Raw genomic sequence first — 12629 nt, 5'->3', positions numbered from 1 at the left:
GAAAAAATGGTCAAGTTAAAAAAACACCATTAAAAAATGGTTAAAAATCTAATAAACAATCACTTAAATAATAAAATTAATAAAATAAATATTTTAATTTATTTATTTTATTTAAAAGTGAAATTGAAAAATAAATATAGATATAAATGAAAAATATTTTATTTATATATAAGTATGGATATAACAAACTCACACATTTACCAATATATATATATATATATATATTTTCTTTTCTTTTCTTTTCACTATTTGTAAAAAAAATGACCAAACTTGATTGTGAGGCATTAGTTTAGGTGTTGTATATCTGATATCTATAGTTTTCTTCTCTTAGTTCATGATTTTTCTTAGAATTTATCTTCCTTCTAAGTCTATTGTACCATGAAGCCTATGAAGAAACTAACAAAAGTTGGCTAATGATTTGATGCATACGGTGCTTGATAACTTGCTGAAAATTAGGTTTTCCATATCTATATGTTGGCCATTCTTTCACTTTTGGTCTTTTGGTATACCACATGAAAGTGTACCCTTGCATCCAAGACCATGCAAGTTTCGCACCCAAGTGCAAAACATTCTTAAATTAAAACCATCTAATTGTGCTGAGCGTATTTGATTAACACCCATTAGCCACTGTTCAATTACTCAATCATAAGCATCAATTTTGACCATCAAAATCGTGTAAAAGTGGGTATTTGAGGAATCAAAACCCTCTAATCCACGTCAGCTAAAATACCATGATCAATAGGTCCAAAATAATTTATTATTAGCTTATAAATAAATAAATAAATAAATAAACAAATGATTAATTTCAATCATTATTGCCATTGACTTTAATAATCAAGGTCATGATATCTAATTCGAAAAGAACTGGTGTTTCTTTTGATGATGAGGAAAGGAGTTTTCCACCAAACACTGCCGTGATATGAAAAGGTGACCACGTGTCTCACATACAAAGTGCCACGTCAAGATACGAATAAGGACTTAGGACCGCAGGTTTGTAGAGAATCTGAACACTTATACAGTAATCAATAAAGAGAGGGTCAACAGGAAGAAATGGCACGTCGCAGTAAATAAATAAAAAAAGAAGGGCAGGAGAGGGAGCTGAAAATGGAATACTTAGAACAACAGGGACGCTTGAAGGAGAGAGAGGCAAAAGACAAAATGGCCCATCCAAACAAAGCCTTGTTCTCTCTCTTTTTAAAAGACACCTTGTGGTTTTCTGTACACTTTGCTCGGTCTTGTTCTCTCACCCTGCGTCTTCCCTATCGTTCGTGCGCTTCTCGAACAATCTCCTCTTACCGATCTCATCACTGTAAGCTATGGACTTCCAATCCGTCACCCTAATTTTTCGATCGAATTTTATAATCAATTATTGTATAGATCCCTAATGCATTTGCGGATTATGTTTTGCTATTGATTTCCCGGATCATTGCTATTGTCCATCAATTTGTTATCTCTCTGCTGTTTTTTAATTTTTAAATTCATAATTTGTCTTTGTCTTTGGCTCTGGGATTTTTTCGGATTTCGATTTTGTTAGCTTTGAACAATTGTGATTAGGTCTTCAATTGCCAATTATTCCCTTTCTGCCTGTGTAATTTTATGCTCCGTATTAGTGTTTGGTTGATGTGAGGTTTCTCAGTTGTGTACTTCAATCTACTTATTTATTTTATTTGGATTTATGTATAAGGATTAAAACTGTGTTTTATGGTTGTAGTTCACTTTCCTTGTGCCATCGTTATTTGTATTTCGAACTTTTCATATTATCAAATGCTTCACTCTTTTTATGATATCTATTTTTTCATAGTATCTTAAAGTGATCGTGTAACAGTGCTAAGCGACGTTATTATGTTGTTGCGTCAAGGGGTCTATGATAACTTGCACCATCATAGTTTTTGTTGAGTTCCTGAGGCAAAATAGTATTTATTTTACTGAAAGTAGGCTTTTCTGCGTTTTTTTAACCACAACTCGGAAGATTTCTGGTTCAAGTTTGATCTACATTGTTTACAATATCCTATTGTTTGTTTGACTGTTGACAATGACTTGCGTTTCTCAGTTTGCTGAATTTTTATCCAGGGCAATCATGAGTGACGAAGGAGAAAGGACTTGTCCTCTCTGTGCGGAAGAGATGGATTTGACAGATCAGCAGTTGAAACCATGCAAATGTGGTTATGAGGTTAGATTCTATTACTATTATTTTTGTCATTAGACAATAATCTGTAGATTTTTATATAATATCCTGTGTTCATTAGAAGAATGATTTAATTTCGACTATATATTTTACTCTGTTCATCTTTTTACACTTGGCATTCTTCAGTGTTATGTTATTGTTCTTCTCCTCCTGTAGACTCTATATATTGTTGCATTTTATTCAGCTTGTAATTCTGCCAGATGGCATTGGTTACTGATTTGAGTACACCATTTGTTGCTGATTATTGCTTATTGACTAAATACTGTGGGTTGCTCTCTAACTATTACTGTATCAATGATTTTTTCTGTTTAGAATAAAGTGCCACTCATCTTTTGTATACCAACATGTATTTAAGATACTGGTTCCATTGTTTACTTTGATTCTGTTTGAAATTTTTATATCTGACCGTAATGATGAATAATGTCTTTTAATCTACTCTTGACCGTAGATATGTGTCTGGTGTTGGCATCACATACTGGATATGGCTGAAAAGGATGCCACAGAGGGACGATGCCCTGCATGTCGTTCTGCATATGATAAGGAAAAGATTGTTGGGATGGCTGCAAACTGTGAGAGGTTATTCTGTTAACAGTATATCCTTGTAGGCTTGAAATGTTGTACTGCTTTCTTAAGCCCTTTTTTCCCTTTTTGTTAAGCATGCGCGCATTTGCATAACCATTCCAACACTCTGAATAAGCTATCTCTTTAATATTATGCAATATACAATATGTCCCAGTTATCTTTCGTCTTTATGATCAAACAAAAGAAAATACCAGTTATAAGAATTTTGTTTCACAAATTTCTGCCTTACTAAGAAACTTGTTTAAGGTACCAAACTTGGCCATTTTGTTGAGTTTCTCTTGATAATTAATTCTTTACTTAGATTGGTGTCTGAAGTTCATATGGAAAAAAAGATGAAGAACCAGAAAGCAAAGTCTAAATCATCTGAAGCACGGAAGCAGCTCAGTAGTGTGCGAGTGATTCAGCGGAACCTTGTTTACATAGTGGGCTTGCCTCTCAATCTGGCTGATGAAGATGTAAAATTTTTCCTCATGTTTATAATGCTTGTTATCTTGTGTATCTTTTTTCCTTTTTGGCCACCTTCCCCTAACGTTGTAAATTTTTCTTATTCTATGTGTGAGTTTACTAATATTTTATCAATGTGCAGCTTCTCCAGCAGCGAGAATATTTTGGTCAGTATGGGAAGGTCTTAAAAGTCTCCATGTCTCGTACAGCCTCTGGTGTTGTTCAGCAGTTTCCAAACAGTACATGCAGTGTGTAAGTTTGTGCTGTCCTCAACTTTGTAGCTTAGCTTTTTTTCCTTAGTGGTACTGTGCTGGATTATTAGTAGCAGCGGTGGTGACTGCCATAGTGGCACAGAACAGAATGACTCATGGATAATCCTAAATGTTTGTAGTGGAGCACTTTGCTGTTGTGGTCCATAGTGGCCACTACTCTATTAGGAGTCATATTCCTTGTTTCAACCTCTTTAAGATTCACCAGAACGTAATGGTCTTCACAAGTTTGACATTAAAAACCTCATTTAGAGATCTGAAACCACTTTAACAGTGCATCACACACGTGTCTGTAAGTTCTTGTACTCATACTTAAATAGTGTGTGATTAATTAGATGCCCGCCTGGTCTCCTCATTTATGCAGCAGGTCTACCTGTCTTATATCCATCTGACTAGCCTCACTCTGTTCTCTGGCACCATCTCCAGTCATTTCTATTGTTTTCCAATACCTTCCTGTATTTCCAGCTTTATATGTTCTCTTGAACCATCTTTGACATTATGTTCCTTTTTTGTTTACTCAGTTCTCTCTCACCGTTCCCTGTTCTCTCTTACAGTTTGGTTGCTGTAACGTTCTCTCTCACAGATCATTCAAGATTTCATCTCTGTTCTCTATTAGCAGCAGCATATGAATGACTCTCATTTTTGGCGATTTTTTATTTATTTATTTTTTATCTCTTTGATAGCCATTTTGGGGTTGGCTGCTCTGTGTTGATTTATAGGATTGATACTATGGTACTCTTTGTTCTCTTTATTTTGTGTTATTGCTAATTTGCTATTGACTTCCTCTGGTTGCATGTATTTGTGATCTATTTTTATTTTCCTTTTTTTAATAATATAAATTTTTAAAATACTATGATTATTGATTAAATGATTTTTGAAGCTTTTCATTGCAATGATTTCCTTTTCTGTAGTTGTCACTCCTCAATACGCTATTCCACCATAGCTTTTTGGAGGGTGACCACTATGCACCCCTTTCTGCCATAATCTGCCTTGTTATTATGTTTTAACTGGTCAGCTTCTCATATTGATTTCTATGGTAAATGCTAGGTAGACCTTTTACGTTTTCTGGTTTCTTGTCATTCAGACTAACTGGATGATATTGGTATATGCATTTTTTTTTCTTTCTCTTTTTGATATTTCTCTTTTGTTAGTACTGGATGGAAGGAAATGACCAGCAAAAGAACTGCACCAAAGCAATTTATTTTCTTGGAAATGAAATAGAAAAGCCAATTTACCCTTTTTGGAAATGGCCTTTTACCTTCTAAGCGCATGCTTTAATTCAAAGAAGACCAAAAATAGGATTTATGGCTTTCACCGCCTCCATGATATTCCCTGTTACATCTGCTTGCTTACCTTTATAAACGAAAATATAGCAGTTCCTGAAAGATTTTTTGCCCCCAGATATATTACTTATTCAAAGGAAGAAGAAGCAATTCGGTGCATTAAAAATGTACATGGATTCGTTTTGGAGGGTAGACCTTTAAGGTACCTACATTTGGATTTATTGAAGCTATTCATGTATGGATGACTTGCTTATGATAGTCTAATTTGCTGTATGTTTTTGTTTTGTACATTTGCAGGGCTTGCTTTGGAACCACTAAATATTGTCATGCATGGCTCAGAAACATGGTATGAAATTTACTAATTCCTCAGATTTTAACTTTTACGGTCGATTGATGATTAAGCTTGACTGGAGTTAGATGTTCATGAACAGCCTTGTAGCAATCCGGATTGTCTATATCTGCATGAGATTGGCTCTCAAGAGGATAGTTTCACTAAAGATGAAATAATTTCAGCATACACTAGGTACTTTTTTTTCTTGAATGAATTTTAAAGCAAGGCTTATTATGAGTGTGTTGAAAGATAGAATCTATTGTTTATACGATCCCATCATGATTGGATGAAGTAAAAGATAGTACTTTACCCTTTGCTTAAGCATGTGTATAAATAATATCATGTTGACTCATTTAAATGTTTATAAATCTTACTGCCCAACACTCCTAGAAAATCAAGGAGGTAATGAATCATAAAACCAATCCTTGAATTAATTGAAACTACACCTATAGCATCTCTTATTTCAGTGGCCATTGGCAAGCTTTTTATTTTTGCAGTAAATTAAAAGCTTCGTGTATTTTTTATATTGATTCATAAGGGATTCACTTAGCAGTTGATACAAACCCGGCCATCCATTTTTTTTTCTCTGTTCTATATTTCCTTTTTACCTTTTGTTATCAAAATCAAATGACCTTGTTCAAAGGGTTGAATCTGTTAATAGGACTCATTGAATTCTAGATTGCTCTGATGTATTACGTTACATATAAAGGTTTCATTTGCTTTTTGACATTATAATTCAGCCTGTGCTTTGCACAGGATAAATATCCTTTTACAATTATTATTCATTATAAATAAATAGATATTTTAAATTTGTAAATAGTATTATAATTAAAAATCAGAATATATATATATATATATATATATATATATATATATATATATATATATTTAAAATCTAACTTATGGTTTGGAGTTATAATAAATATTTGACGATATATGATTATTTTTAAATTGGCATTGTTAAGTAGTTAAGAAAATTAAGTAAACTTCAAAATATAAACAGTTTAGTTTGAAACAATTGAGAGTTTTTTTTTTGGCTTGTTGCCGATGTGAAATGCACCTCCCAAAGTGAGAAGAGTGTTGAGAATTTTGTATCATGAGAGTTAGCGCTTGGAACTCGAAGTTATAAATATAGCAGTAGCTGTAGATGAATTCAAATATGGGCATCACAATTCGTGAGTTAAATTAGATTTCCTAGTTTGTCTTTGTTTGCAAACTATATCTGCTTGCGAATTGCATCTAGTGCTTTTACAATGGTTTAGTCACCTGCTCTCTTGTTTTGAAGAAGTCGTGTTCAACAAATTACTGGTGCTGCAAACTACATGCAACGTCGAACTGGTGATGTGTTGCCACCTCCATTGGATGATTGCACAGATACTTCATCAGGGAAACCAACTGTGAACAATGCGGCAAGTGTAGGGTTTTCTTCATGCTTTCTTTAATTCTTGCTTTGTTATATGACCTCATTTTTTTGGGTGTGTATCTTTATTTTTGAGCTAATTTGATATTTAGTTCCTTTTCCTCCTGTTTACTATAGGTTCTAACTTTCTGTTTTTTATCATGGGGCAGACCACTGTTAGCATTGTTAAGGGTTCACCTCCTAATGGGAGTTCTGGGAGACCTATATCTCTTTCTTCTGCTGCATGGTAATGCATATTTTCTAGTATTCTGCAGTGAAGGTTAAAATAATTTAAATTTATAATTTTAAAAATTTCAACTAATGTGTTTGCTAGGGGTACGGGGGCTACAAATTGTCAGCCAGCTGCTGGTGGTTTATTATGTGTAAATGGATTGTCCAAGCCTAAACCTGATACAATCAACAACACACTCCCCTTTTTGTCTGCTGTTACTGGCACAATTGAGGCTTCCTTAAATAGTGATGTGACAAAGAGACCACTGTCAAGTGATGGGAGTCATAGTATGACTACAGGGGTAAAAGATGAATTATTGAAACCTGTTAAACAATACAGTAGCATGGATGACAATTTTAGAGCTGGTGAAAGAACTTTAGCTTCTGATGTTCATCTTTCACCTGTGAAAATGAACAACCGGTTGTCTTCTGTACCATTGCCCAAAGATGGTGATAGAGGCAGTTGTACTGCTATGAATGCACCAAATTGTATCGACATCACTGGACAGTCATGCAGCTTTGGTCCTGAGGAAGCAAATATTTCTAGCAGTGAAGAGATTGAGAATTTGTCTTGTAATTTGTCTTCTATTTCCATTGATGGAAATTCCACAAATGACCACTACAGTCAACCCAAACCTATCAGCTCATGTGATAACATGTCGGGTAAACCTATGCAATCTCAAGAATCACAGTATAATTCTGACAAATATAGAGATGTCATGATTACAAATGCTGACACTAAAGCTACTACCTTAGATAATGAGGTTCGTAATGTAAAGGAACAGTGTGATTTATCATTGGTTTCTCAATCTCAAGTACTATCGGTTAATACTGAAATGGAAGATGACGTAACAACTTTTGATAATCAAAGACTTAAGGATCCAGAAGTTGTTTCTTCATATTTGCCAAAGTCAGCCAGTTTTCGTCATGTCCCAAATCATTCTCATCCACATATCCTGCAGCATGGTGAATCATGCAATGTATTAAATGCTGGTTCTTTAGATGCCAATTATAAAGTTGGGGATGACTCACTATTACATGCAAATAACATATTATGCAACGGATATTCTGAGAAATCAATGAGCTCTAGTTCTTATGGTCTCTTCCATGATGAAAGGAATGAACAACATATTGGAAGTTTATTTAGTGAAACGGTTAGTATTGGAAGTGATGTCACGGACAAGGGTGAGAATAGTATAATTTCAAATATTTTGTCCATGGAGTTTGACGCCTGGGGTGACTCAGTAACATCACCTCAGAGTTTGGTGAAGTTGTTGGGTGACACCGCCGACAAGCAGAATGACTCACTAAAAAGAAGTAGTTCTTGGAAAATTCAATGTAACAATCAGTCCAGATTTTCTTTTGCAAGGCAGGAGGAATCCAAAATCCAAGCCAATGTACATCCATCTTCGGGTGCCATCCAACAATATCCAAGCAAGGGCTCACTCGTACATGATTTTGTGGAAAGAGACTTTTCTTTGGACAAGCTGGGTATCACAAATGGCCTCCCCTCCAATAACCTCGAAGAATCTGGAAATCTTGGCAGTGGTCAATTTTTTCCTTCAAACAATAAGCTTTCTGGTAGGTATTGATAGCTTACTTAAACTGGATACCCTAGGTTTTATAATAACACTTATCATTAGTTCTTTTGCTGTTCGGTCATTGCCATATCTTTTATTGTGCCATTATTGTTTGTAGATTCTTGTTGAGTAAACTGTATATTTCAAAAAACATCTTACTTTTGATGGGATTTTCCAGAACTACCCAGAAGCATTCATCACAAAAAGTTTCAATATTATACTCTTGTGTACATTAAAAGAATTGAGTTTTCATTACGGTTGGTAGAATAAACGATTTATTATAATGTACCCTTGTATTGCCGTTGCTTAAGTATACTTATATCACCCGAAACCTCCCTGCAGGTCAACTGGTCAGGTATAGTTGATTTTTGTTTGCTAATTTTGATTGAGTTATGTAACCAAGTTTAAAGTGCAGTGACTGCTTTTATTATCTTATCTTTTTTTTATAGATATGTAATGACATTCCTTTATCGTATTCTTCAGCTGTTCCAAGAGCACAAATTTCAGCACCACCAGGATTTTCTGTACCAAACAGGGCACCACCTCCTGGTTTCTCTTCTCTTGAGAGAACAGGGCATGCTTTTGACTCCGTTTCTGGTTAGTTCTTGTTTTGTTCTACTTTAACATGTCTTTCTAGATATTTTGGTTTAATATCATTGTTATCCCTTTGACAGGGAATTTGTTGCGTGACCCTTCTTTCTTACTGAGAAATTCATATCAAACACCCTCAAATGGAAATATCGGTGGTCCAGGAGACATTGAATTCATGGATCCTGCTATTTTGGCAGTTGGTAAAGGGAGAATTCAAGGTGCACGAAATAGCCCATTGCTGGACATGCGGTCCAATTACCCTGAACAGTTAAATTATTTGGAAAATGAGGCTAGAGTTCAATTATTGATGCAAAGATCTCTATCACCACAGCAAAACCATCGATTTTCTGATATTGGGAATTCCTTTTCACAGTTTGGTGATTCATATGGCATCTCTTCTAGGTTAAATCAATCACAAGTCAGTAATCTGGCTCCATTTCCTCAGTTGTCTCTTCAGCAGTCTAGAAATGCAGTCTTGTCAAATGGTCAATTGGATGGATGGAATGAAGTGCAGAGTGGAAATAGTTTGGGTGTGGCCGAGCTTTTGAGAAATGAAAGACTTGGATTTAACAAGTTTTATAGAGGATATGATGAAACAAAATATCGGATGCCAAATTCTAGGGATCTGTACAACAGAACATTTGGGATTTGAAATTTATTGGCATGTTGACCATGGTAAAGCAAAGTCAGAATTAGAAAAACAGAATTTTTCTGCATTGCCGAAGGTGATGAGGCAGGATCATGACATAAACTGTCTATTGGGCTTCCACACGATTAAACTATGGAGAAGTGCGGTTATAGCTGCAGCTGGTAATCGTTTAAACCCAAGCTTACTCTTTTCTTTAGTTTTTTTGGTTTAATTCTTCATTTTAAACTTCCTCTTACGCCAGTTTTGTACATTATAAAAAGGTGCTAAACTACTTCTCCTTTAAAACTAGATTTGAAAATATTCTCATTTTGGTAATGAAATTTTAAGTAAACTTTTCCATGAACCTTAATAAGGGGAACAAAAAAAAAAATTCTCCATAAATTAAAATTAATTTGTGAAGTTAGAAAAACTGTTTAGGGAGAAGTTGATATGAGAAAACTTCTATGGATAAAACATAATTTATCTTTTAAACAAACTTATTTCATTTTTTCCATATTTTCTTCCCATATAAGTATTTATCTCATCGTGTATGAGTGACTTTGCTGTTCAGTTTTTGAAATGTACAATACTCAATATTCTTCTCTTTTTCTGTGTAGTTCTTGATTTGTGGAAGCAAAGCTGGGTTGAGATTAAGAAATCAATCATGGATCGGAATGTGATATATTTGGCAGGTAGACCTTAGTTAAGTGTTTTCTCTCTTGGTACAGAGCTTGGAAACCTGTTGATTGACTATCAAATAATCTCTCGTATATTTATGTAATTTTTTTCTTTCTCCGATGTTGTGGATATATATAGAGGTTTGATGAGAATAATTCAATGGAAAATAATTTTGGCAGTGGCTTTTTGTCTTGGTGTGGTGTTTGAATTTTTTTATGTTTGGTATGAAACCCTTTTTAATTTAAAAAATCCCTTATATGTGTAATACTGACTGTTGCTTTTTTCTTTGTGCATAATTTTTGTAATGGCATTTTATTACTTTGTATATATATACATAACAAAACAGTACAAGAGTTTGGTGTTTTCAGCTATATATACACATGAATTGCCTTCGCTAATTACCTTGTTTTGTTTTGTTTATCTGGCATCTTGCTGTCTTTTGATATTGTAACTGGTTATCAGGCTATATAACAGCATGGCTGGAATGTGACATGCCATTGATGAATAACTTTTTACATGTTTCTGTTAATGCAAGTCAGGGTTTTTACTTTTTGTTTCTACTGTGTACTTTTACGTGAGTATAGCAATATATATTTTCTGAAGGCTTGATTTTGGGTGATTAACGTGTTAGGTTGTATTTGTTTGAACGTTTGTTTACTTTTACAGACTAGTACAAACTCACGGATCGAGGGACGAGTATATTTCTTACAAAGTTTTTGGTTCGTTTATTTAAATAAGCCATTTCACTTTCTCGGGCATAGATTACACTGAGTTGCAATAATAATATGGTAGGATATTGTGTTATTGGTGTGTAATAATAAAATCATGTTCTGGAGTAATTGAATGGGTCTTCGGAGGCAGTGGCAACTCTTATATTTAGTGAGACCCCATTGATCCAAAATACTCCAAGCTACAATGTTTGCTGGAAACAATTGCTCCACGCGCATTTTCGTTTTTGTGAAGAATTACAACATTTGTTTTTGAGAACTAAGTTAATTACCCTGTGTAATTCCTACTTGAGTATGAGATCGCGGTATTCTGTGTGGATGTACCTGAAAGGGTATTTCTTCCCATACCTCATTATTTTCTTCTTCCACCTCATTTTTTTTTAGAATAAGTATTCTGGAATGAATGGAAGTTCAGAGAAAAAAATAGCGTGGTCGAAGTTGGAGCCTGCCTGAAAATATGAAGTCTTCAGATATATATTTCACTAGTTCTGAGAAATGGTAGAGGATATCAATGTTATTGAAAATTAGAAATGGAAAAGGACATCAATGTCTATTGTAATTATGACTCAGGGTTACTGGAAGTGCCGAGTATTCATAGCATCTGTAATGCTCTGACAAAGATCTACTGGCATGTGTTGTTTAGCTGTGACTTTGTCAGAGGGTCGATTGTGGCAAATGCTAGGAAATGGAAAAGAGAATCCGTTGTTTTTTAGAAGCGTAATGTTACGTAGTCTGCATGATAGAGCTAGACTTGCTAGAAAATTAACTATTTACGGTAGTGATTATTGAACGAATAAAGCGGTAAGGATCAATCACCTATTGGTGAACATGATGGTCACATTCTGCCAGAAGTTCTTGTCCTCCAGCTACTTTCTTGTGTAAATAGAAATAATTTGTTCACGTGAACAATGTAGCTTCCTGCTGCTTCTATGATCTGGCATTAAAATGCTAGTAGTAATTTATCTGTACATTATTTGTTTATTGGCAGTCGGAAATATAAGCTAAATAAATTATGTTTTCAATATGCAAGTGATTTTTCAATTGCTGACCAACTTCAGTGCGAAGCGATGAATGGAAATTTGTAATATTTGCTATTCATGAAAAAAATTGCATTGAAGATTATGCATATTATACCATAGATTTACCAATTTGATTGTAAAAAGATATAGTCAGCTACTTGAAAATTGTTGTAATTGTTTAAGAGGAAATCAAAGGAAATTTAAATTGACATTTCTTATCCGTGGTTTGTAAGATTATAAGAATTGTTTATGAGGAGAACAGAGAAAAGAAAAATACAGAGTGATATGATACGTAGATACGAAAAGAAAAGGATAGAAAAAGGGGCCGAGGAGAAGAGAAATTTCTGCGTAAATAGTTAATATCAATGTGGAGTTGAAAATTTATTACTATTTACTTCCATATAAAATTAGTAAGCCCAGCATTACGGCAGTTTGAATACAAAATATTGTCCGAGAAGAGCTAAAATTTTCAGTCTATCATTGGCTAAATATTAGCTTGGTTATGTGCATCAGTTGAATTACAAAGAACTTCCATCTCAACAATAATAGGAATCACTTCTTTCATCAAATTCATCTATCTCTGTTTAACTTGTCGCTTTACATTTATCCAAATCTTTCCTCAAGAATTCAAAACGTACAGCCAACCTTTGACACATTTCCACTCTCTGTAATCTATCCAAC

General features: G+C 34.3%; 1 protein-coding gene across 8 annotated transcripts; it reads left to right on the top strand.

Annotated features, from left to right (window-relative positions):
* The first annotated feature begins 1139 nt into the window (after nucleotides 1-1139).
* LOC108333933 (uncharacterized) lies at nucleotides 1140-11951 on the top strand. 8 transcript variants are annotated; one of them, XM_017569452.2, is made up of 15 exons: nucleotides 1141-1309; nucleotides 2071-2170; nucleotides 2634-2761; nucleotides 3069-3222; nucleotides 3354-3463; nucleotides 4882-4965; nucleotides 5061-5109; nucleotides 5195-5286; nucleotides 6380-6509; nucleotides 6664-6740; nucleotides 6828-8305; nucleotides 8788-8901; nucleotides 8979-9705; nucleotides 10141-10215; nucleotides 11314-11951. In XM_017569452.2, exons 2-13 carry the CDS (start codon nucleotides 2078-2080, stop codon nucleotides 9545-9547), a joined length of 3078 nt encoding a protein of 1025 aa, XP_017424941.1. In that variant the 5' UTR covers nucleotides 1141-1309; nucleotides 2071-2077; the 3' UTR covers nucleotides 9548-9705; nucleotides 10141-10215; nucleotides 11314-11951. The 8 variants fall into 8 exon arrangements, with proteins under 8 accessions (XP_052726348.1, XP_017424943.1, XP_017424940.1 ...); XM_052870387.1 differs by lacking the exon at nucleotides 11314-11951 and adding an exon at nucleotides 10868-11272 and having other exon boundaries at nucleotides 6383-6509; XM_017569450.2 differs by lacking the exon at nucleotides 11314-11951 and adding an exon at nucleotides 10868-11272.
* The last annotated feature ends 678 nt before the right edge of the window (nucleotides 11952-12629 follow it).

Source organism: Vigna angularis, chromosome 11 (assembly GCF_016808095.1).
Source record: "Vigna angularis cultivar LongXiaoDou No.4 chromosome 11, ASM1680809v1, whole genome shotgun sequence".
NCBI classification, from domain to species: Eukaryota; Viridiplantae; Streptophyta; class Magnoliopsida; order Fabales; family Fabaceae; genus Vigna; species Vigna angularis.
This window is presented reverse-complemented; position numbering and strand designations above follow the sequence as displayed.